The following is a 24,652-nucleotide window of genomic DNA, read 5'->3' as shown; positions in this document are numbered from 1 at the left end:
AAGTGACTTGCACAAGGTCACATGACCAGCAGTGTGTCTGAGGTAGGACTCAAATCCTGGTCTTCCTAGCTCCAAAGGTTGGATCTGTATTCACTATATCATTCTGTTTCTCATGAAGAACATTTTCCTTTGAGATCATGCTTCATTTCTCTTACCTTTAATTTTTGTGCAGGTAAACCTTCAAAAATGTGAACTATTTGACTTAAAAACTTTGAAAGACCCTGTGGATTACCTAGGTACGGCTAACAACAGTGAGACCTTGGAAAAAATAGAAGGCTGCATGAAAGTGTGGATCAAACAAACAGAACAGGTATTTTCAGACATAGAGTTCATTTCCATAGTCTGTGTTACTCAAACAACACATAAAAACATGTATTAGATACGTCATTCACAGTATCACACAAAAACTTGAGTTCTTTAAAAAATACATTTTTTCAACCACTTATAGTTCTTTCATAATAGAAAGAGGAGAGATTCAACTTGTTTTTCCTTAGTAATAAATTAAAAATATAAAAGAAGGCATTGTAAGAAATGAATACAAATGCCTGTATTTTACATATGCCTAGAGCTGCAGATTTTTTCTGAAAGAACCAAGAAACTATTCCTTATTTTGTTAAGAGATAATATGTACTAGAGATAATATCTACAGAAAAATGAGAAACTTTTTATTTTTTTGTGAGGATCTTCTCAGTGGAATCTTGGATTTAAACTTTTTCTAAATGAGGTGCCATGAAATTCCTAAAAGAAGTTATATTTTGTAATGAATGTCAAAATGAATAAAATAGCTCAAAGTTAACCATTTGAAGTTATGTTTGTCAGTCTCTAAGGAAATTTTATTCCTAACTATCCACATGTTTTCTTGACTAATATTTAGAAACAAATGCTTGAGTATTTCATGTCAGAGCTGTTAAAAAAAACGTCTAATAGCAACTAGAATAACATTATAGTTTAAATTTATTCTTAAGAAGTGTCTTTTATTTCAACTCCACAATACTGACACTTTGGTGGATGGTTATCATCCACTGCGTCCCAAAGTGTTAGAAATCATCTATTGTAAATATTTACAAACACACATATATATATTTGTATTCTTTTTCTTAACTTCATCACTTTGCCCCACTTTATATCTAAGATATTCCTCATGTAATTGAAGGTTCTTGCTGAAAACAATCAGCTACGGACAGAGGCAGATGACCTTGGGCCACGAGCAGAACTGGATTACTGGAAGAAACGACTTTGCAAATTTAACTACCTTTTGGATCAGCTGAAAGGCCCAGATGTGAAAGCAGTGTTGGGAGTGCTTGCTGCTGCAAAATCAAAACTTTTGAAGGTTCTCAGCTGTTTCTTTCTGCTTTATAGAATTTAATGCTGTTCAGTAGTTTCAGTCTTGTCCAACTCTTTGTGACCCTATTTGGGATTTTCTTGGCAAAGGTACTGAAGCAGGTTGTCATTTCCTTCTCTAAGTCATTTTACAGATGAGGAAACAGAGGCAAACAGGGTTAAGTGACTTGCCCAGGGTCACACAGCTAGTAAGTGTCTGAGGCCAGATTTGAACTTGGGAAGAAGAATCTTCCTGACTCCAGGCCTGGCATTCTATCTGCTGTGCCACTTAAATGCCTATTTGTAGAATAGAAATGGATAATTTTTCAAATAGAATTATCTGTCAATCTTTTGCATGTTCTATTAATTAGGATTCTAGCTGAACATGGTGGCACACACCTGTAATCCCTACAATCAGTGAGGCTAAGACTGGCAGGTCTCTTGAGATCAGGGGTTCTATGCTGATTAAGTGTCCTCACAAAGTGTGGCATCAATATAATGAGCCCTCGGGAGGCAGGTTGGACATCAGGTTTCCCAAGGAAAGGTGAACCAATTTAGGTCAGAAACAGAGCAGATCAAAGCTCCCTTCAGATCATTAGTAGGATTGGCTTGTGAGTAGTCTCTGCACTTATAGGTTGTATGAGATGGGGATATTTAGCTTTAAAAAAGGATTATAAAAAGAATATAAAGTTGTTAAACATGTTGACAGGACTATAAAATGGAAATTATTGACCGAATGCATATGTTGCATATGTTTTTAGTTATTTTGGGTGTCATTAACCTTTGCATTATCTATCTATCTATCTATCTATCTATCTATCTATCTATCTATCTATCTGTGTGTGTATGTATATGTATACGTATGTATGTATGTATGTATGTATTCCCTAGGCAACATATGTTTATTCCCTGTATGATACAAATTATGACTCATAATCTGATGCAAATTAATTTTGTAATATATTGATGCCATTTATTGCTATAGGCATCGGAATCTATCAGCAGCATTTATTAAGTATCAGTTTACATGTGAGGTGTGCTTTGCTTGATACTGAGGAAACACTGTAAGAGGGATATGCACAGAATACAGAGTGAGTGCTAGCTATTCCACTCTTATGACAGTCCTAAGTGAGCCTATTAGGGGTTAGATGCATTAACTTCCTTGCTTCTAGAGGACACTAAGAGTCATCAAGAGAAGAGATAAAAATGTGGAAGGCTAGGTTAAAGCAAAATGGGCAGAAGAGATGGGTTTAAAGGGGCCTAGAAAACTATTTCAGCACTTAGTCCATATTTGCAACTTGCACTCACAGTTATGATACTTTACTTTCATTCATTGAGAGTCTATCAGTTTATGTGCTAGAAGACATGGAAAACTGTCTATTTTTCACTCATCCTAGTCTTCACCATAATAGTGAGGGAAACATAGGGAGGTTGATTTCTCTCTCTACCCTATGAAGGTTGAGAAATTTCTAGCAACCATTGCTTGACATAATATTGTATATATACATACACAGGAAAAGAGATAATTCTCAATAAAAGACTCCATTGATATATTCCTACTTGTGAAAAAATTCAATTGTAAGGGGTAAGCACAATAAAAACTGGGGCTTTGCAAATTAACTCGGAAAGTAAGAAATAAGAAATAGGATTTTTAAAGAAGCATATGGTGAATTTGCTGCATAGCATCATGAAGAGATGTAGAACACAATACACACTATATGGCTATGTTCTTCTGACAGTATGTCTCTTGGAATTAAAGTGTCATTGTGCAAACTGTTCAAGCAAGAACAGAAGGGCTATGAAGCAAAAGTAAGCAATTCTGCATCACCAAACTAGGAACTCAGCTGCACTCACAGATGCACTCACAGGGAACTATTTGCCTATCTATTTGTGCACATAACTCCCATTAGTATTAAAATGAACATCAGAGCCATATATTCTGAGAAGCTAATGGAGCTTATTAACTTTGTTTTGGGATGGGATATAACTCATTGTTGGAGTTCTGTGCCCCTACATTTTAATTTTTGCTGATTGAAGAGTTGTAGGTATGATATAATGACAAAAATGTTAAAGTATGAGTTTCCTTTTTATGTTTTGCTCATCATTGTTGTTCTATAGTATACTGATCATGCAGCCACTTTTTTTTCTGAGCAAATCATGGTGTATTGCCCAATGGTACGGATTAACATAAAAAAAGGCTCAGTAAAGTTTCCTTTCTAAATATGGTCCAAATGTCTAATTTGCTTATCATTACAGAAAAATTCTTCACCCTTCTGGGTTTAGTCCTTGAGTAGAATAGAACAAAGTGGCATGCTGATACAAGGAAATTATAATGAAATGACTTCCATAGCAACTGTGATATTAGATATTTCTTTATTGATGTCCTCATGATTTTTTTTTTGGTGGTTTATGCTTAGACTTGGCGGGAGTTGGATTCTCATATTACCGATGCAGCTAATGAAGCCAAGGACAATGTCAAATTTTTGTACACACTTGAAAAATGCTGTGACCCTTTATACAATGGTGACCCTGTAAGTAAAGCATTTTTACTACTTATTCAACAGATAAGATTTTTTATACTAGTTGAAATGAATACAGATTTTCAGGTCACAGGTTTTATAGGCAGTTCTTTAAAAATTAATTTCATCTTCTGGGGAAAAACAAACAAATAAAACCCTCTGCTGAGGAATTTAGCCATGGGATATTGTTTTAAATGAATAAAAAGCAGAAATATATACCAAATGTAAATGTTTCCATTTTTAAAAGTGCAATTTACACTAAGTAATACATTTTTTGAGTGTAGTTTAGCATAATGGACAGAATCAGCAGCAGAATCAGGAAGATCTGGTTTCAGGTTCCGTCTTTGACACACAGTAGCACAATGATCTTGGAAAGGTCATGGCTTTTCAGTGGCCTCAGGCAACTCTCTAAGACCCCATATTATATAGTTCTGGGGAAAATTAATTTACCAATCTGTGTTATTCATTTATTTATTCACTCATAAGACTAAGTGCTTGCTCTGTAGAACCTTTATGGAGAATAGTAATTTTTATGTTTCCCAATTTCTTTGAGAAGAATTAATGATATTTTTCACTGGCACTGACTCTTTCTCACTGAGAACAGACAGTTATGTTTCTTGGGTTATGCCTTTAGCAGTATATTGTGGGAATAATGCAGGATTGGTAAGACACAATCAACAATAGGCCAAGGGTACAAGTTGTCTCTCTGTATTAGAATGCGAACTCCTTGAGATAAGGGACTACCTTACTTCTCAGCTTGTCCCTGGCAGTCATCACAGTGTTTTGCATTTGGTAAGTGCTTTATACATGCTTTAAAATAATCAATAAAATAATGCACTCATCCAGTAATTCATAGTAGATGGTGGATAGCTGAAATGGCTTATCAAAGGGTTGAGATTAGGAAGAGAGGAGAGTGAAGTCAGAGCAGGCTCCTGTCTTAGGGCCGTGTTATAGGATAAAGAGAATGGAGGTCATAGGGAAAGTGGATAGTAGGTTAAGGAGGAACGAAGTGAATGGAGAGTTGGAGAGAGAAAATATTGTGACTAAATAAAGGTAATTTGGAATTTTCAAAAGTGGAATTAAAATAACTGTGCATGTTTGAATGGTCAAGGGTATGACCATCCTTGTGTATAGCTGAGGTAGAATGTAGGATTAGGTCATGAGAGTTGAGTTGATTGAAAAATGGGAAGTTAGAGTATGTGACGGAACACCAACATGGATATTGAAGTTCCCTAGAATGACGGCAGGAGTTGAAGTGGAGAGAAAAACTGTAATCCATTCAGGCAACTCAAGGAGGGGGAAACTCCTTGGGAGGTTAAGGTTGATTGTTGTTTGTTCTGTCTTGAAGAGGACCAATGACTTCAGGAATGTGATGTCTTGACTTGCAAGTGAATTGGATTTAAGTGAGGCAGGGTGAGGCAAAGTCATTAACCTCACTCTCTCCTTCAGGGACATCTGAACCCAGTGGCAAGACATAGATCAGGAGATGGCCCCAGATGCAGTGGGAGACCTTTGTCTTTTCAAGCTAATGTTTCTAACAGGTCTCAGTTTGTCTGAGGCCAACATCCATTCAGGGATTATGGCTAGGTAAGAAATGAGACAAAAAATGGCCTCTTTACCTACTAAAAAAATCAATCGGGGAGGGCAAGACCCTCAGAGTTTCTAGTCAGAACATAAACGATTGCAATTTATACTCACTTTGAGACATCAGACCCCAAACCATGACCCAGTGGGGCTTGGGCTAGGACCTATTGTTGGTCAGTCAGTGAGAGCCAGAGTGATTTGGGTTTGGGCTTTATCAAAGCTGGGTTTTCCAGTGCCATATTTCAAGAAATCATAAATGAAACCATGTGGGGCAAAAGTTAATTGTCTCAGTTTAAAACAAAATGATAGAATAAATAAGGAAAAGGAAAAAATCTAGCCCACAAAGCCCAATACATCTTCCTTTGGGTAGAGCACCCACATGTGAGGATATGGTTTCCTCTGTGAACAGAGGGAGAAGAGGGAAGGAGGGAAGGAAAAAAGGAAGGAAGGAAAGGAGTAGTATTGCCCAACTGGAACTGGCTAATTGGGTCCCCAGTAGGGCAGCTACTACTACAAGCAGATTGCTGTTTGTCTTTCATTATCAAAGGTTAGGGCTGATAGATTTGAGAATGATCTAGGTGGAATCTTGAAGGAAGCCAGGGAAAATAAGAGGCAAAGGTAATGCAGGCAGAGCATTCCAGGCATGGGGGACAGCTAGTACAAAGGCAGATATGAGGAAGTGAAAGGTAGAAGATATAGTGTAATATTTGTCCCTGGATCATAGAGGACATGGAGAATTGTAGGGTCAAAGAAGATTGGAAAAATAGAAAGAGACCAGCCTATGAAGAGTTTTAAAAGTTCAAACCAGAGGACTTTACATTTAAAATGGATGAGTGAGGGTAAAGGTTAGGAAATGTGATTAGGTATACTTTAGGAAAAAAAATCACCTATCTAGCTGAGTAGAAGCTAGATTGGAATCAGGGGAGATGAGACAGGAATGCCAGTTAGGAGGCTTTGCAGTAGTACAAATGGAGGCGATGAGAGCCTGAAGTTAGGTGATAAGCCTTTCTGACTTTTGATAGACTGATCTTGAATGATAGACTCATAGTCTGTTCTTGGCCCCATAGTGGAAAACTGGTAAAAACTTATATTTCCTACAAGATCATAACTTTTGAAGCTCAAGGACACCATATTCTGAGAAGGTATTCAAAGAACACTTTAGTAGAGGAGCACTGAAGAGCATTAATGGAAATTAATAGTAACATCCAAGGTAAATCTTGTTCTGAAAAATATTAGATTTCTGTCAGAACTGATTTTTCCCTCCTGAACTCTGACCTGGTGTCTTTCAGGTATCCATAATTGATGCAATTCCTACACTAATCAATGCAATTAAAATGATCTACAACATATCTTGTTATTATAATACTTCTGAAAAAATAACTTCTTTGTTTGTAAAGGTGAGTACTCATCGGGGGATTGTGATCATTTTGATTTTCTTTCTAAATGACCTGGTTCTAATTAAAAAGTTATCACATTGATAGGACTTAATTCCCATGTAGTCTGATACTAAAAAAAACAAAACAAAACAATTCTGTTATATCAAGTGTCTAAGAAACACATATTAAACTTTGGTGGGACAACAGTAAGGCTGATCTTAGGAAAACATAGTGAAATAATTCTAAGACTGGGTGTTCTATTAGTTACTTTGATAGTTATAACACGGAAAAATTATGTTTTGGAAACTTTTATATGATGTTTGGGACATTAATTCATTTCATTTTGAGACATTTTAATAACAATGTTATATTAAATTGCCACTTCCTGCTTCATGTTTCATACTTTAGAGTTCCATGTGTATTTGATGTCGCAATTGTTTCCTTGGTAATGTTAGAAGAGTAATAATAATAATAATAATAAAAGTCATTGGAAACTCTCTAGAAGCCTATAAGGCAATAATTAGAAATCTGACACACACACTTATACAATAATTTTAAAACATTGTTTCTTGAATCTCAAAAAGCTTGGAGGCACTGTTGTTATTCCTATTTTGTATTGTTCTTTCGCAAGAGCAAGAAGACATTTGAAGTATTGATATATGAGCCAAGTCTTAAGACTTTTGTCCTTCCTTTACCTGCCCCTCCCTCTGCCCCTCCCTCACTCCAGAATGGTCTTATGACTGTGTCTTTTATGAGAAACACTGCAGTTATTACTTTCTCCTATTACTCTGAACTGAAACATTGTAGTTTTTTTGATTCTCACTAGCAGTTCTGTTTAATCTCAGGTCCTGATTACCTCTGGCATAGACTCCTTTGCTGTCACCTGAGTGTTGGTAATGTGTTTAACCATAGAGTTAAGAGAAAAAAACCTAAAACAAACCAAATCAAAAAAAAAAACAACACACAGCTAAAGCATGATGTCACAGGATCTTAGAGTCAGAAGGCATTTTAGAGATCATCAATATTCTCTTTTATAGTCACTGTATTTAAAAAATAACTGCCATCTTTTTTTTCTTAAAATTCAAGGTGACAAATCAGATGATAACTGCATGTAAAGTTTATATTACCAACAATGGAACTGCCACCATCTGGGACCAGCCTCAGGATGTAGTCATGGAAAAATTATTATCTGCTATTAAACTCAAACAGGTAACCTACAGCTCAGTAAGATTAAGAGAATTCAATTCAATAAGGATTTTTTACATGGCTTCTGAGTGTAGGTTCTTCAGTAGGCACTAAGATACAAAGACAAAAATCAAACAGGCCCAACCCTCCAGGAGCATGTTTAGTACTGAGGAAGGAGGAGGTGTTATATGTACAAATAGAGGCAAATTAAATAAATGTATATATCTGTCTATATTTGGTAAGCAGTTTCCCAAGTCCTAGAACCTCAAACTCTGAGCTAACAAGCATGAGGGGCAATCTTAAAAGTTCCCACAAAAGAACACTCTCTTTTGCTCATATTGCTGTGTCCAAGACCCATTTAATACTATGAATTGACTCTATGCCTTATCTTCAGAGATGTCATGGTATATCAATTCGTAGATAGATGAGTAATTTTAACATTATTAGCATCAAATACTTTCAGTTTTCCCAAGAAGTTTTTGTAAACACTAATTTTGTCATCTTGTCTTGAAAAAAAATGTTAACACATTTATTATACCTCCCATGCTACTTTTTCTTATTTTCTCTCTTGGTTTTTGATATCAAGGAATATCAGAATTGTTTTCAAAAGAAAAAACAAAAGCTTGAACAAAATCCAAATGAAAAGCAATTTGAATTCAGTGAGATGTATATTTTTGGAAAATTTGAGACTTTTCACCGACGTCTTGCCAAGATCATGGGCATCTTCTCTACTATTACAAGATACTCAGTCCTTGAGGATTCTAAAATTGAAGGAATAGAAATTTTGGCAACCAAATTTCAGGTAACGTACCTCAGAAACCAATTTTGCCATCCTGACTGATAATTAATTATTTTTAAATATTTATACATTTGAAAGGCAATTTGAAGGAGTAAGATATTAATATAATTTGCCTATTTTGAAAAAAAAACATTTTATTCTCCTTTAGGAAGAAGACAAATTTGTGTGAGATTTAACAATAGTGTTAACACATTTTTTCAAGTTTATGGATGAACCCCTATAGTTTACAGTACGTTATATAATTTAGATAAAATAGGTTTTCTTTGATATTAAAAGTAAAGCATAAAAAAACCCATATTAAGACTCCTCTAAAGTGCCCAATAACTTCTCCATTAGAGTGCTAACTGGTCACATGTATAGGGAAAGCTCTGCCAAATGATAATACTATTATTTTTTAAGTTGTATTATTGCTAACTATTCTAGTTTGATAGTTTACTCTGCATCTTCTTTTTTCAACCTTAAAGCATGTACAGTAACATAGTATAAAATTATGCTGAGGATGGCTAATAAATTATTTTGTGCACATTGCACATAAAATGCTTTATTAATTTGTGATATGTCTAATAACAAGGAAAATAAAACTGATTATTAAAAATAATTTGTACTTTATTTTGTAATGTATATTTTATTACAACATGTTGAACTTTTTAATTATGCTTGCCTTAGGCAAGATTGGTGACTATGAAGATGTCCACTGTAGAAAAATATAAAACTTGCCTGTTTTCTTATTTTCATGAAAGATGCTTGATAATGTACATAAATCATTTTCATGATGAGTTTGGAGAAGTGAGAAAGTAGGAACTATGGGCTAATTGCTGGTAGTAGGTGCTTAAGTCTTCTTAATCTTTTTCTTTTTTAATAATCCTACCAATAATATTTGCCATTCATTTGGAATTTTCCTCTCCTTTAGGTGAACTGAAAGGTACTACTTAGGTACCTTTAAAATTGGGTTATATTCATAATAAATTTCTTCTGTGTGTATTTGGTCAAGTTGAACTGCTTTTCCTGATTTTTATCTTCTTAAGTGTGATTTACACTTCCTTATATAGGATAGGATCCTGAGGTGTTAAGAGGCTAGGTCAGGGGTGGGGAACCTGGGGCCTGAAGGCCATATGTGGCCTTCTAGGTCCTTGGATGTGCCCTTTTGACTGAGTCCAAATTTTACAGAACGAATCCAAGAGCAAATCCTTTTATTAAGGGGATTTGTTCTGTGAAGTTTGGATTCAATCAAAGGGACATACTTGAGGATGTAGAAGGCCTTATGTGACCTTGATGTTGCAGGTTCCACATCCTTGCACTAAGTGTATTGATTCAACAATCAGCAATAATAAGAATAACTTTCAGTCGGTGTGCTCACATACCTGCTACATTTTATATCTATTTGCTTTCTTTTTAGTTTCATCTGCAAATGATCTTGGAATGATTTGGCTTAGCTCTCACATAACATTTTCTATAGGTTCATGTGTCCACCCTTCCACTAGACTATACCACATGTCCTTTTTTTTTTTAAATTTTAAGAAAAAGAGATGGTATTTATAATCTTCCACCTTACTACATAATGTTTTTCAAATGAATTTGTATTCTAAATTAGTTTTACCCTTGGCTGCCATGTCTCCCTCGTGCCTTTGGTAAGTATATATCAGCTGAGGAAATTTCTGGGATATTTTAGGCTCTTAGTTGTGTGATTTGTTTTATACGAGTTAAACATCTCTAAGAAATGATGATAATTTGAGTCAATAGTCTTAATTCATTTCCCATTTTGTAGAGTCTGATGCTTATTCAAGTAGATCTATTTGGAGCTCCTTGTATTTCAACCAATGTCATCCTTTCTTGTAATTTCATTTTGATTTTAACTACTGTTCAATCTAGCTGAAAGTTAATTCATGAAAGAAATATATAAAAATATAAAATCATTATCCCTTTATTATCCCTTTTTCTATACTTACAGTTCTTTGCAACCAAGTATGTGACCTTCGGTAAGTCACTTCAGCTGCTGGAGCCATAGTGCTATGACTATAATTGTAGATTTTCTATAAGTAGAAAGTAAATTTTTATTAATATAGGGTATAATTCTATAATTGCAGGACCTGGAGGAATAGGTTAACTTAAACTGGAAATTCAATTCAGAGAGTTCATATTTTATTTACTGAGAAATTGTGCCTAATGTTTAAAGTGAAATGACCTTTAAAGGTAGGGTATAGCAGAAGACAAAATATTGCTTATAAAGATTCTAAGCCCATGTCAACAACTTGGGGATTTTTATTTTAGGATGACTTAGAACATGGTTAAGAATGATCATGGGGTAGAGTCAAGATGGTGGAGAAGAGCCAGGAAGTTGTCTGGGCTCTCCCTAGTTTCCCTTGGAACTAACATTAAATAGAGCCTCTAAATGGATTCTGTAATGACAGAATCTACAAAATGACAGAGTGAAACAATTTTCCAGCTTAAAATCATTTAGATGGAATTCAGGAAAGGTCTGTCTCACTTGGGTAAAAGGGGAGTGCAGCCTAATGCAGATGGTGTCTGGGCAATCCAGCTGGAGGCTCTTAGCCATAGCACAGAACAGCAACTGAGGCCCCATGGTCCTGGATCAGCAGGCCAGTGGCACATCAGGTTAGCTCTGAGGCCACTAGGCCCCACGCAGAAGGCAAACTGCCAGCCCTGAACCCCAGCGCAATAGGTATGACTAGGCTGGGCTACCCTAGTGTGATGGGCAAGTCACCAGCACTTGAGGCTCTGGCACTGAAAGCCAATGACCAGGCCCCTGTCCCCAAGCAAAAGAAGCTTGAGACAGTGCCCCTTGTGTCCCAGGAGTAGAACTCAACTTTAAAAGTCACAAAGACTGAAAATGAGCAAAAAACAGAAAAGAGCCCTGACCATAGAAACCTACTATGCAACCAAGATTAGAAGGAAAGCAGAAAGCTGGGAAACAGTTTTTATTTCCAGTGTTTCTGATAAAGGCCTCATTTCTAAAATAGAGAACTGAGTCAAATTTATATGAATAGAAGTCATTCCCCAATTATAAGTGGTCAAAGGATATGAACAGGCAGTTTTCAGATGAAGAAATGAAAGTTATCTATAGTTGTGAAAAATGCTCTAAATCATTATTGATTAGAGAAATGCAAATTAAAACAACCCTGTGATACCCCCTCATACCTATCAGATTGCCTAATATGACAGAAAAAGAAAATGATAAATTTTGGAAAAGATATGGGAAGATTGGGACAAAAATGCACTGTTGGTGGAATTGTGAACTGATGCAACCATTCTGGAGATCAATTTGGAACTATGCCCAAAGGACTATAAAACTGTGCATACCATTTGATCCAGCAATACCACTATTTTGTCTGTATCCCAAAGAGATCATAAAAAGGGGAAAAGGACCCACATGTACAAAAACATTTATAGCAGCTCTTCTTGTGGTAGCAAAGTTTTGGAAATTAAGGGGATGCCTATCAATTGAGAAATGGCTGAACAAGTGGTATATGAATGTAATGGAATACTATTGTGCTATAAGAAATGATGAGCAGGCAGATTTCAGAGAAATCTGGAAAGACTTACATAAACTGATGCTGAGTGAAGTGAGCAGAACCAGGAGAACGTTATACACAGGAACAGCAACATTGTGTAATGATCAACTATGACAGACAGCTCTTTTCAGGAATACAATGATCCAAGACAATTCCAAAAGACTCATGGTAGAAAATGATATCCACATCTAGAGAAAGAACTGAGGAGTCTGAATGCAGATTGAAACAGTATTTTCACTTTCTTTCTTATGGTTTTTCCATTTTATTCTGATTCTTTTTTCACAACATGGCTAATGTGGAAATATATTTGACATGATTGTACATGTATAATCTATATGAGACTGCTTCTTTTCTTGGGAGTGGGGCAGGGAGGGAGGGAGATAAATTTGGAACTCAAAATCTTATAAAAATGAATATTGAAAACTATCTTTGTGTTTAATTCTAAAAAATGAAATACTGTTAAATGGGAAAAAACAAAACAAAAAAGAATGATTGCAAAGAATTACAATTCGTTATTCAGAGCAAGCAAAACTTCTGATATTAGTATTCTTGATGAAAGGGGTTGCCTAATTCATACTTTCATTTGCACAAACTACAGCTCTGCAGGAACAAAGGGATGTCATGAATCTTAAGAACTCTTCATGTGGTAGATTGTAGTTTTGAACTTTGTTCCAGACATTTGAAGCTTCGAAGACTGTTTCGTCCTTAGTTGTTGTTATTTGGCCTTTAGGGTGGCCATATTTTCTCTTGTGATCTTGTGAATCCTTTTGAAGTATTGTTTGTATTCAAGGTTTTTTTTTTTTTTAAAGACTGCTATGTAGATTGTTTTTTCGCATTGAATTTTACTTTTGTAATTTTCACATGGTACTTAAAAGCCAGTTTAAAATAACTCTCTTTTTTTCCCTCATGAATACTTTAATGAGTTACATACATTTTATACAAAATGGAATTTCTCATTCAGAGCCCCAAAATGTAGGGAGACCCTAAAAATGTAGCAGAAGCACTTCTGCACACTGGTTTCAGTAGTATAGTTTGTGCAGAAATGTTTCCATTAGATTCATAAAGTGTGATTTAGATGAAGACTCTTTATTTGGTCACCTGTTTGACAGTCTGCAGCTCTTCAACAGGCTCCCACCTTTGGTTAATTGTGAAAAGCTTTTGAAGCTCATAAGGATTCACATTTTCCCATGGTTCTGGATTTTTCTGTCTGTTAGCAATCACATTAGTTTTGAAAAGGGAATATATGGACATGAGTTGTAAGAGGTTCATGATTGCCACTTTTGGGGTGGCAGTCTTTCCCTAGCAGTGAGGATGCCTGGGTATTTGAGTGACCATTGCTAAAGCTGAGAACTGTGTCCTATAAGTCTCCTTTCTCCCTATTGTTAAAATTTACACTTATTGTAATTTAAAAATTAATTTAAATTTTACAAAGTTTAAGAATGGTCTTCGTGCATATTGAAACTTATCTTTGTCCAAATATTTTGTGAATCTAGTTGCCATATGTAAAAAAAAAGTTACAGTATTTTAAAAGTAGTGTATTACTATTTATATAATAGTATGGCCCCTAAACATAATGTTAAGAGGTAAACTTTTGAGTTGATTTGTAAAATGCTCATTCATTATCTACATTTAAAGAATGTCTATTTTTCAAGTATGTTTCTCTGTAGCTTTACCATTGCTTTATTTCTTTTGTAACTATTTTAGAGCATCATTGCCACCATAAAGAAAAAAGAATACAATTTCTTAGACCATCGGAAAACTGATTTTGATCAGGATTATGAAGAATTCTGCAAGGAGACTAATGACCTTCATGTAGGTTGTATGATGAAATTCTTATTGACATTCTAATGTTTATTTTTTCCTCCTCCATATAATACTGTTAATCATTAGGGATTCAGAAGGGAGAGGTGTCTTCATTATAAAGGTGAATGATATCAACCTTTGTCTGTGCTTTTTGATTTCATATTAATAATTGAGTGCTCTTTCTCATGGATTAAAGGGTCATAAATATACCTTTGGATAATGATTTGTAGTAATACACTATACTATTGCAGTGCAGAAAGAGAATCTCCTTCCTCTAAATTCTAAAAAGTTTAACTTTCAGCCTTTCTGTTGAAGTTAATAATGTGCACAAATTTATTCTATTTATTTGAATCAAATAGCTGTAATAATGAGCCAGATTCTACCTTCTGCCTTCATAATGGTGCAATCAATACATATTTTAGGTGGTAGAGGGCAGAACCCTTTTCACTACCTCCCTCCAGGAATTATTGACTTGAATTAAATTTACTCAGTTCAAGGAGAGAATCATTTCATTCACTTACAAGTCAGAAACCTGTGCAGCATAGGGGGTGTAAGGAAATGTTTTGTATGACAAGAAAGTAAGTTCTTAGTATATACTTTAGAAGTTCCTTCTATCTACTTTGGCAGCTACTTCTCCTTTGTGCTAGCTATTCCATTCACATGTGCTGATCCATACGCCTCTGAAGGAAAGTGAGACACAGCAGCAGATCCTGTCTCCTTGCCTTAGAATCAATGTTCATTGGGTTGTAGGATCCTGGATCACAGTGCCATAAAAATTGGGGCTGGATGGTACCTCAGAGGCCATCTCTTGTCTAATCCCCTCTAAAACATGTAGGGAAATTAAAGCCCAAGGATAAGGTGACTTGTCCAAAGTCATACAAAGGGTAAGCATCAGAGGTGAAATTTGAACTGACGTCTTCTGACTCCAGAACCAGTGATCTTTTCACTGTTTTCCTTTCATTCTTTTTATGCTTGTGTTATGATGGGCAGCATAGTCTAGTGGATGGAGACTTACTTTGGAATTAGGAAGACCTGGGTTCAAGTCCCATCTTTGATATAAACTGTATGTAGGCAAGTCATTTAACCCCCTAATTTAACCATAGGAAACTATAAGACTATAAATTGAAGAGGTGAACATCATCTGCATTGGTAGCGGGAGTTAGTTCCTCATTGGAAACTCTTGATTAGCATTTATTTTTTTTAAGTGAGGCAATTGGGGTTAAGTGACTTGCCCAAGGTCACACAGCTAGTAGTATCAAGTGTCTGAGAGTCGGATTTGAACTCAGGTCCTCTTGACTCCAAGGCCAGAACTGTATCCACTGCACCACCTAGCTGCTCCCTCATTGGGAACTCTTTACAACAGTGAAATAACTGATTTGGCCCCAGAGAAACATTTTTATGGCTTATTCAAGAGTATAAAAACAATGTTTACATATATTGGTAGCTACTTTGACAGACCCTTGAAAAGTTTATCAATCAGTTTCAATTGCAATATTTAGGAAAAGGTGTAAGGTGTATTCAGGAAGACTAGATCCTCTAGTGTGAGGGCTGCTGAGCCCTTTTAAAGGATGCTTTCCACCGTTGGGATTCACCTGATCCATCTAACTCTCACCTGTGGCTCCAAAAAGCTGTAGCATGTGCAGTGTCCATACCTCAGTAAAGTGTTTTGGCAGATGGGCTAAACCAGAATGAGGATAACCAAGGGGTCTCGAACCTATTGGTGAGTTAAGAGAATGTCTACCCCAAGCACGTGAAGACTTCCCCTGCTGGAATGCGCAGATGAGAAGAATTTCTTTCAATAACCATGAAGGCCACTGAAGCAGGCACTGTGGATTACTTGGAGTTTGGTTAGACATTGAAGATTCCAAGGTCATTCATTGCATCTCAAGCCTTCATCAGTCATGTTGACTTTGTCCTACCACTTGACTATAAAGACTAAGGAAGAAGGAGTAAGGCCAATGACTTTGTGCAACTCTGCCTCACTTAAATACAATTTATGTACTAATAAAAAGACATTATCCATTATCATTTTGCCATTTTTGGCTATCTCAAAGTCCTGTGGTGACAGGCAAGTGACGAAGCAGCAGGTGCAGATACATTGGGAACTGTAGTCACAACCCTGGCCATAGAGGGTTACCTTCTTGTTGGAAGAAGCAGTGGGATTTGGCAGCCCCCTGGGTCTCTGAGCAGCTTGTTAAGGACATCATTGCTCACTGCCTGGTGTGAGAAAGGGGCTAGAAAAAGTACTCTAAAAATTGTCTGCTTACCCACTCCTGGCCTGCTTATTGCAGTAGGTCCCACCATGTGGTCAAAACACAAAAAATGTACAAAAAGTTTTGCAAAGATGATTTCACTCACCATTGGTACATGGAATGTGTGCACACTTATAGATAACACAAAATCCAGTAGGCCTGAAAGACAAACAGTTCTTGTTGCAAAAGAACTCAGCAAGTATCACATACAAATAGCAGCCCTGAGTGAAACAAGGCTGGAAAATGAAGGACAGCTTACTGAAGTCAGAGCTGTATGTATATTTTTCTGGAGTGGCTGCAGTAAAGGGGAGCACCATGAAGCTGGTGGAGGTTTTACAATCAAAACTAATCTAGTCAACAAGCTTCTATGCCTACCAAAAGGAGTGAATGATAGGCTCATGACAATGTGATTGCTACTTGCAGGAAAATACCATACCACCATTATCAGTGCCAATGCTCTCACCATGACAAGCTGTGATGAGGTCAAAGAAAATTTTTTTGAAGACCTGGGGACCTGTATCATCAATGTGCCAAAAGTGGACAAGCTTATATTTCTGGGTGACCTTAATGCTAGGGTAGGCTCAGACTATCAGACATGACAGAGAGTGCTTAGGAGGAATGGAGCTGGAAACAGCAACAGCAATGATCACTTACTACTGAAGACTTTTGCATCTCATGAACTTCTCATCACTGACACTGTTTTACATTTACTAAATGCAATAAAACTTTGTGGATGCACCCTCACAGCAAACACTGACATTTAATAGACTATGTGATTGCAAGGAGAAGAGACAAACAGGATGTGAGAGTGATGTAGGCATTGTGTGGTGCAGAATACTGGACTGATCATAGACTTATCTTCTCTAATCTAAATATGCACATTAAAGAGAAGTGGTGTCCTCAAGACAAAATGGCTATCAGAAGACTTCATGTCAACAGATTAGAGTGCTTCTCTGAGTGGGAACGGTTTATTGCTAACTTGGAAGGAAAGTTGAGCCAACACATGATTGGCAACAGTACAGCAGAAAAGAAGTAGGCAGCTTTCAGAGATTTGGTGTACAGCACTGCATTTGCTCATCTGAATTAGAACACTCGCAAACATCAAGAGTGGTTTGATGAAAATGATGGGTAAATTCAGAAGCATCTGAATAAAAAATGAGAACTCCACAAGGTTTACCAGCAGGATAGTTCATTCATCTCTATGAAGGCAGCATTTAACTCCATCAAAATTTAAGTACAAGTGAAACTTAGAGAGATGCAGGATTCTTGGCTCAGTAAGAAGGCAAACAAAATTCAGTTTTACACTGACAGTAACAAGCCAAAGCACTTTTATGATATCCTGAAGGATATTTATGGGTCAAAGACATATGAAAAAAAAACCCTCAAAATACTCTAAGTAGGGATATGTTTTTCTTTTTTTCTTTCTTTTTTTTTTTTTAACCCTGAGTATCATAGGTCTAAATTATAGACTTGGATAGAACCTGTGGTAATTTATGTGAGTGACTAGTACAGGTTAATTTTGTCCTAATTTTTTGTTGAATTTATAGTCTTTATCCAGACCATCACCTAAATTGGGTAGATGTGGTAGCTCATGCCTATAGTCCTTGCTGTTTGGAGAGGCTAATTCAGGTGGATTGCTTGAATTTAGAAGTTCCTAGTTGCAATAGGGCTAAATCAGAGACAAGTGTAGAACCAATATGGCAAGCCCTCAGGACTGGATGTTCTCTGTGATGGAGTAAGCTGGTCTGAGTCAGAAAAATGATGCAGATTAAAGACTATGTGTGGATCAGAATTGAGATCAGGCCTACGAGTGGCCACTGCACTTCCAACCCAGATAAGACATGGAGTTCAGCTCTCAAAAAAAAAAAATACCCACCACCTCCCAAAGTAGATTACTGTACTCTGAGAATTCCTTATGGGAAGTTATTATATTATCATAATCTCATAATATGCATCTTATGAGAATTAGAATGAAAGGATTTAATACTTATTAAACTTGAATCTTTTTTAACCAATATGATTTTAATCAATAAGAAACTCTTATCAATCCTCAATCCCCATGCCATCTCTATAATATTTGATAATATTGATTCTTTCTTCCTTAAAACTCTCTCCTTTTTTGTCATACTTGACAATACACTACCTTGATTCCTTCCACCTCTCTGACTATTTCTTATTTGTCTTTTCCTCTGGCTTCTCTTGTGTCCTAGTTGTGAGCATTCCCCAGAGTTTAGTCTTTTCTTTCCCTTAGAGAATTTATTCATTCTTATAGCTTCACACGACTGTCTCTGGAGAAAAAGTCCTCTTTCCCCAAAGTCATTATGGATTCTTTGGGTTAGGGTCAGGTCTAAGACAATGGACTTTGATGAATGTTGGGGAACCAGACATAGAAGAGGGACAGGTACAAGTACAGAGCAAGGCCTGAAATACAAAGTAGTGGGCAGATAATGAAGTGGACTTATCTGGGTTATATATCCCCAAGTTAGCAGTCATGGAATACAATGAGCAGTCCAAGCACATACTGTTATGATAGGTCAGAAAACACAGCAGGTGAAAGCTAGATAGACACAAGAAACTTGGAGAACAAATCAAACCAAAAAGAATTTACTAAGTGCCAATTGTGTGCCAAGTACTATGAAAGCAAAGACGAGGCTGATGACTGAGCAAGCAGTCAAGAGCAAACGACAGATAAGGGGAAGAAAAGAGACAGGTTCAGTTCAAGGAAACTGAGTAAGATGTTGATCTGGCCTTAGTACCAGAAAAATCTGGCTCGGGAAGTGTGTGACTCTGGGTAAGTTGAGTGTTCCAGGAATCTCTTTAAGACTCTAAGCAGCATAGAAGGTATATACATGGATCAGTAGAGGAAGGAGCTTCCTCCCTGGGAGCTCATGGGTTTGTTGAAGAAAATTATTCATGTGTCTATCTAAGCAGATGTGTGTGCATGTGTGTGTGTGTGTATGTGTGTAATATGGAATATATTAAGAGAAAGACTAGATGGAATATTTTTATTGGCACAATACAAGGCACACTAGCTGAGCAGGCTGTTGGTAGTTATTAAGAGGCCAAAGGCAGGTGTGTGTGTGTGTGTGTGTGTGTGTGTGTGTGTGTGTCTGTGAATCTAGGGCTAAGACAAGTAAGGTTTTCATTTGAAGATTAGCTGTGCACTTGGGTGACATCTGCTGCACCAGTTGTATCTATTAGGGGAGGATACTAACAAAAAAGAGAAAGATGGAAAAAAGGTCTACCCTACAGGTGAAGCCTTTCAAAGAAAAATTCACTTACATGGTAGCAGTAGAAAATTATCTCAGGCAAACTGAGGTTAAACTGGGCTAGAGAGCTTTCTATTTAGGGCCTCCCCTGAAGATATCTCATTTATTTTCCCCCACAAACACCTCCAACTCTTTCTTATACTGATTAAATAGGTACAGGATAAAGAAAACTGAGGTGTGGAAGAACACTAAAGACTTGGGCTGAAAGAGATCAAGGAAAGGTTTGATGGAAGAAGTGGCACTCTTTGAGTCTTGAAAGAATAAAAGTTCCAGAGTGGGAGATGAGGAAATAGTGTATAACAGTCATAGGATAGGGTTATGTAAATCAATGGATGGTAGAGATGGAATATTGAGTTGGAGAAAGTTTGGTTAGAATATAGGATTTTGAAAAAGGCTAAGTATTGGTAAGGTAAGTGGGAACCAGACTTTGGGGAGTCTCAATTGCTAGGCTAAGGAGTACATATTTTATCCTATGGGGAATGGGGAGCCATTGTAGGCTTTTGAGTAAGCCATTGACTGTGGTCAGAACTGTGCCTTAGACACATTAATTCAGTAGCTGAGTGGAGGAGGAATTGGGGAGGGACTGGAGTTCAGGATATGGGTAAAGGATAATAAATTATCTGCTTAGAGATAATACTGGAACCCTTGGGAGCTGATGATATCTGAGAGGGAGAGGGAGAGGGAGAGAGAGAGAGAGAGAGAGAGAGAGAGAGAGAGAGAGAGAGAGAGAGAGAGAGGAGAGAGAAGAGAGAGAGAGAGAGAGAGAGAGAGAGAGAAGAAGAAGAAGAAGAAGAAGAAGAAGAAGAAGAAGAAGAAGAAGAAGAAGAAGAAGAAGAAGAAGAAGAAGAAGAAGAGAGGAGGAGGAGGAGGAGGAGAGGAGGAGAAGGAGGAGGAGGAGGAGGAGGAGAAGACAACCTAGAACAAACCCCTGGGGAACATTTATGCTAAGTAGCAGCTGATGAATATAGCAAAGGAAACTGAAGAGTTGGTTAAACAGATGGGGAGAGCCAGAAGAGAGCAATATTAATAAAGTCAAGGAAGGAGAGTATTTCCAACTGCCAACTAGATAAATCCATTTGGAAATGACTTAAAGTCAACTGTTTTATTTCTCTCTTAAACTCAGAACATCCATAACTGAACTAGCTCCTCACATAAAAGTTCTCCCTTATTAAATTGGATTCCCTTCAAAATCCAAAGGCACCATTATTCTAGTCATTTGGATTCAAAACCCTGTAAAGTTCAACATTTCCAAAATCAGACTTAAAACCTCTTTCTCTCTTTTTCTCTTCCACCTACTAAATTGGACTTTATGAATTCCTTAGCTTTTTGTCCATGGCCTTTTCTTTTCCCAACTTCCCTTTTGCTGTCAATGGCACCACCATTCCCAGGAACCTACACTCTCCATCTCAGTATCATCTTTGACTCCTCACTTTTATGGATCCATTATATCTTGCAAACTGTTACCAAATCTTTTCATATCTACCTTCATAACATTTCTCATCTATATCCTCTTCTCTTACAATTGCACTCTAATTTGGACCCTTGTCACATCTCACCTGAACTGTTGAAATAGCTTTCTAACTGGTCTTTCTGTCTTGTCTTTCCCCATTTCAATCCATTCTCCATTTAGTTGCCAATGTGATTTTTTCCCTAGTCTGTGAACATATTCCCCCCTCTTCCCATTCAATCTATGAGCTCCAGTAGCTCTCTGTTTGCCTCAGAAACAAATATTGTATATGTTTGCATTTCATGCTCTTCAGAACTGGGATCCTTCCAGCCTTTCCAGTTTTCTCACACTTAATTTTTCTGCACACACTTTTGGTTCTAGCAGCACTGGTCTCTTGCAGTTCCTTGAACAGAACCCTTTATTTCTTTTCTCTGTATCTTTGCATTACCCCTCTCCCACCACTGGAATATTTTGTTCTCTCACCTGTGCCTTTTACTTTTCTTGGCTTCTTTTAAGATTTTGCTCAAATTCTACTTACTCCAGGAATTCTCTTTGAGTTTCCCCAGGTGATAATAAACTTTCTCTCTTAGAGTGCTTATATCTACTCCATATATATCTTGTCTCTACCTATTTATCTGCCCCATTATAATGTAAGCTTCTTGAAGGCAAGGCTGTGTTGGGTAAGACTGAAATGCAGGTTTTCTTGTCTCTGAGGTCAATTATGTATGTAAATATTCTATTCTGTGGCACAGAATAAAGTAGATACAGCCCAATTATTTGATTCAACCATAGGCTATTTTTGATTAATCTCAGTCTCTCTCTGTCTCTGTGTGTCTGTCTGCCTCTGTCTGTCTTTGTGACAGAGGCTTAGAAAGTAGTCTGTCTAGTTCTCTTTTTCTCTGTTCCCCCAACTCTCTCTACCTTTCTTACAATGGTATGAGTAAATGACAGAAAATATGATTCAGGATAGCAGACATGACATTTCTTTGCAAGACCTTCACAGAAGCAATTCACAAGGAAAAGTGCCTTCCTGCATTATATAATAGTCTAGTTGGGAGTCTGGGCTTTTTGGCTCCAAAGTTCATTCCAATAGAGCTTTTCTAACTCTAAGTAATTACCTTCTCCCAGCTGTTACCTTGTTCTGTACCAGTGCCTAGTGGCCCATTAGGCAATAGGGCATGGCATCAAGCACAAAATGATCCCAGTGAACTGTATTAAGGATTATTTGCTCTAATATAGTTTAAAGAATTTTGGTAAAAATTGTAATTGGCATAGTTGATTAGTAGTCATTTTGTATTTAAAATTGAGATCATGACTTTTCTGAAATACATTATCATCTTGTGATTGTTTCATTAATGTGAAATTTCCAAAGCTTTTCATGTTCATGATCAGGTTTTCTTTTATTTTAGAATCAGTTACAGGTATTCATGGATATCACATTTGAAAATATTCAAAACACAGAGCGAGGACTAATGATGTTGAAGAAATTTGAAAGGTAAAAAGAAATTTGAGATGATTTTCTCAGGTATAGTCTTTAGGATCATGATAATATTAATATTAAAGAGGTTAGCACAGTTTCTTGTTTCCTTTTCTAATTAGAAAGAAAAAAACCCCTTTTTACAAATTTGTTTCATCCTATTCCTCCTCACCCCAACTCTGACTTCTCCAACCTCCTGGATAACCTACTTTTTAACCCATTAGATCTTTAGATTTGGGAGGAACCATAGAAATTTATTCAAACTCTTCATTTTACAGATGAAGAAGATGGGTTTCAGAGAAGATAAATGACTTGCCAAAGGTTACCTAATAAGTGCAGTGTGAAGCCAGCACTGGTATCATGGTTTTTGACCAATATTCAATCTAAAAAAATTTATGAGCAAGCAAGCATGCTGCATAACCAGTAAAGTATAGAGACCAATAAAAGCAAGCTTGAAAAATAGTTATACTATTTTAATAAGATAAAACACAGCAAAATTAAGTTAACATATAATGATTTGCATAATATTTATTATGTGTGGTAAATGATAAATAGCTCATATAAATAGCTATAGTTAATAGTAAAAATATTTTACCTTAGTTTTTAATATTTTTATTTTCACTTTTTTAGCTTTGTAGTATCCATACTCATGGGCTAATGTCAACAGTTTTCCCTTCTTAGCACACTGCTAAAATGCAAAGACCACCAGACATGCGATTAGATGATCTGAATACAAGTCTTCACATGATTACTTACTAGCCTGGTGACTTAAGTTGTATGAGCTAGTTTGTTCATGTACAAAATGGGGATAATTATACTTGAACTACCTACCTCACTGAAGTATTGTGAGGAAAATGTTTTTTTTTTTAATTTAGAAAGTGCTATGTGCATATGAGTCATTGTTATTGTTATTATTTTCACACACACACATACATACATTTTAATGAATTGGACTACTGACCTCTGAGGTCCCTTTTAAATGTCAGATTTGTGATTATAGATTCTGGATCTTGCTTTCCAACAGATAAATTTGTCTTTTTCCTGGCCCTCTTTTCCCTGGATCAAGATTAAGATTCTCAGTGTTTCACCCACATGCTCTTTTGAAGAATGCAGCCCCTGTCTTCAATGCAGAACTCAAATAATTCCAGTTTCCCAGAACTGTCCTCTACTAGGGCAATCCCTAGTCTGAGGCCCTGGAACCTTTCTCTCTATAAGTCAGGATGTCCATATCCAAATTCTAACTACCACCACTTATAGCATCCCATCCCTTTCCTTGACTGTATCTGAGCCCTCTTTACAAAGGATATTTGCTTATAAGAGACATCAAGAATAGGCTACAGGTGATTAAAAGTACTTGTAAAATATACTACCCATAGAAGTCTATGTAGCTTCTAGCTTACTAGTCTATCCATCCATCTAAATAACAATTCCCCCTTTCATTGTTGCAATCAGCCTTTAAATTATATGGTTTAAGAACGAGGATATCTCTTCTGTGGTATTTCCCCAGACTATTTATTTAGAGTTTTGAAGTTTCCATCACCTCAGGTCACTGCTAAAAGTTGAAAGGTGGTATTGATAACATTGGCTTAGCAGTTTGTCACCTGACCTGTGATAGAGCCTTCTGAGCTTGTATTGGTCTGATCCGCCACAGTCAGACACACTTCCCTTGATTCCAACTTAGTGACGTCATTCTGCTCCTCCTTGAGCACAAAGGACAATAATCAGCCAGCCAACCAGCAATTTGCCAGCTTAAGATGTGTAACTGGACACAGAGGTATTGTTATGGGAATAACATTTAAATCACAATTATATTGGCTATATTATTAAATCAATGAGAAATAACATAGCAAAGTCACAAAGTTGTAAGAAAACTTCTAATTAATTGCTGTTATGTATTTTTGTACTCAGTGTGGTCTCTTTGGTTTGAGCTTTCTGAAATGGTTTCATGGACTTATCCAAAGTTCTCGTAATTTAGGGACATGCCCAGAGCTCTCACTCAGATGTGTGGTCTCTGTTTTTTCAGTAGTCCTTGCTAACACATCTTTTCTTCCAGAGAAAAGCCTTTGATAGCCTACCTAACTTAGAAATGGA

At 36.7% G+C, this 24,652-nt stretch overlaps 1 protein-coding gene and 1 pseudogene across 3 annotated transcripts in view; one reads left to right on the top strand and one right to left on the bottom strand.

The window, feature by feature from the left end:
• DNAH5 (dynein axonemal heavy chain 5) overlaps positions 1–24,652 on the top strand; it is a 383,566-nt gene that overhangs the window by 104,580 nt on the left and 254,334 nt on the right. For all 3 annotated transcript variants that reach the window (XM_021008643.2, XM_021008644.2, XM_021008641.2), the window contains exons 6-13: positions 173–310; positions 1,154–1,330; positions 3,738–3,851; positions 6,713–6,820; positions 7,886–8,008; positions 8,571–8,786; positions 14,018–14,125; positions 22,494–22,579. In XM_021008643.2, coding sequence (XP_020864302.1) covers positions 173–310; positions 1,154–1,330; positions 3,738–3,851; positions 6,713–6,820; positions 7,886–8,008; positions 8,571–8,786; positions 14,018–14,125; positions 22,494–22,579 — 1,070 coding nt within the window. The remainder of the gene's footprint in view (positions 1–172; positions 311–1,153; positions 1,331–3,737; positions 3,852–6,712; positions 6,821–7,885; positions 8,009–8,570; positions 8,787–14,017; positions 14,126–22,493; positions 22,580–24,652) is intronic.
• On the bottom strand, positions 13,400–13,582 carry LOC110223253 (normal mucosa of esophagus-specific gene 1 protein pseudogene; annotated as a pseudogene).

Source organism: Phascolarctos cinereus, unplaced genomic scaffold (assembly GCF_003287225.1).
Source record: "Phascolarctos cinereus isolate Bilbo 61053 unplaced genomic scaffold, phaCin_HiC Scaffold_4;HRSCAF=312, whole genome shotgun sequence".
Taxonomy (NCBI): Eukaryota; Metazoa; Chordata; class Mammalia; order Diprotodontia; family Phascolarctidae; genus Phascolarctos; species Phascolarctos cinereus.
The sequence above is the reverse complement of the archived record's forward strand: the minus strand, read 5'-3'. Positions and strand labels throughout refer to the sequence as shown.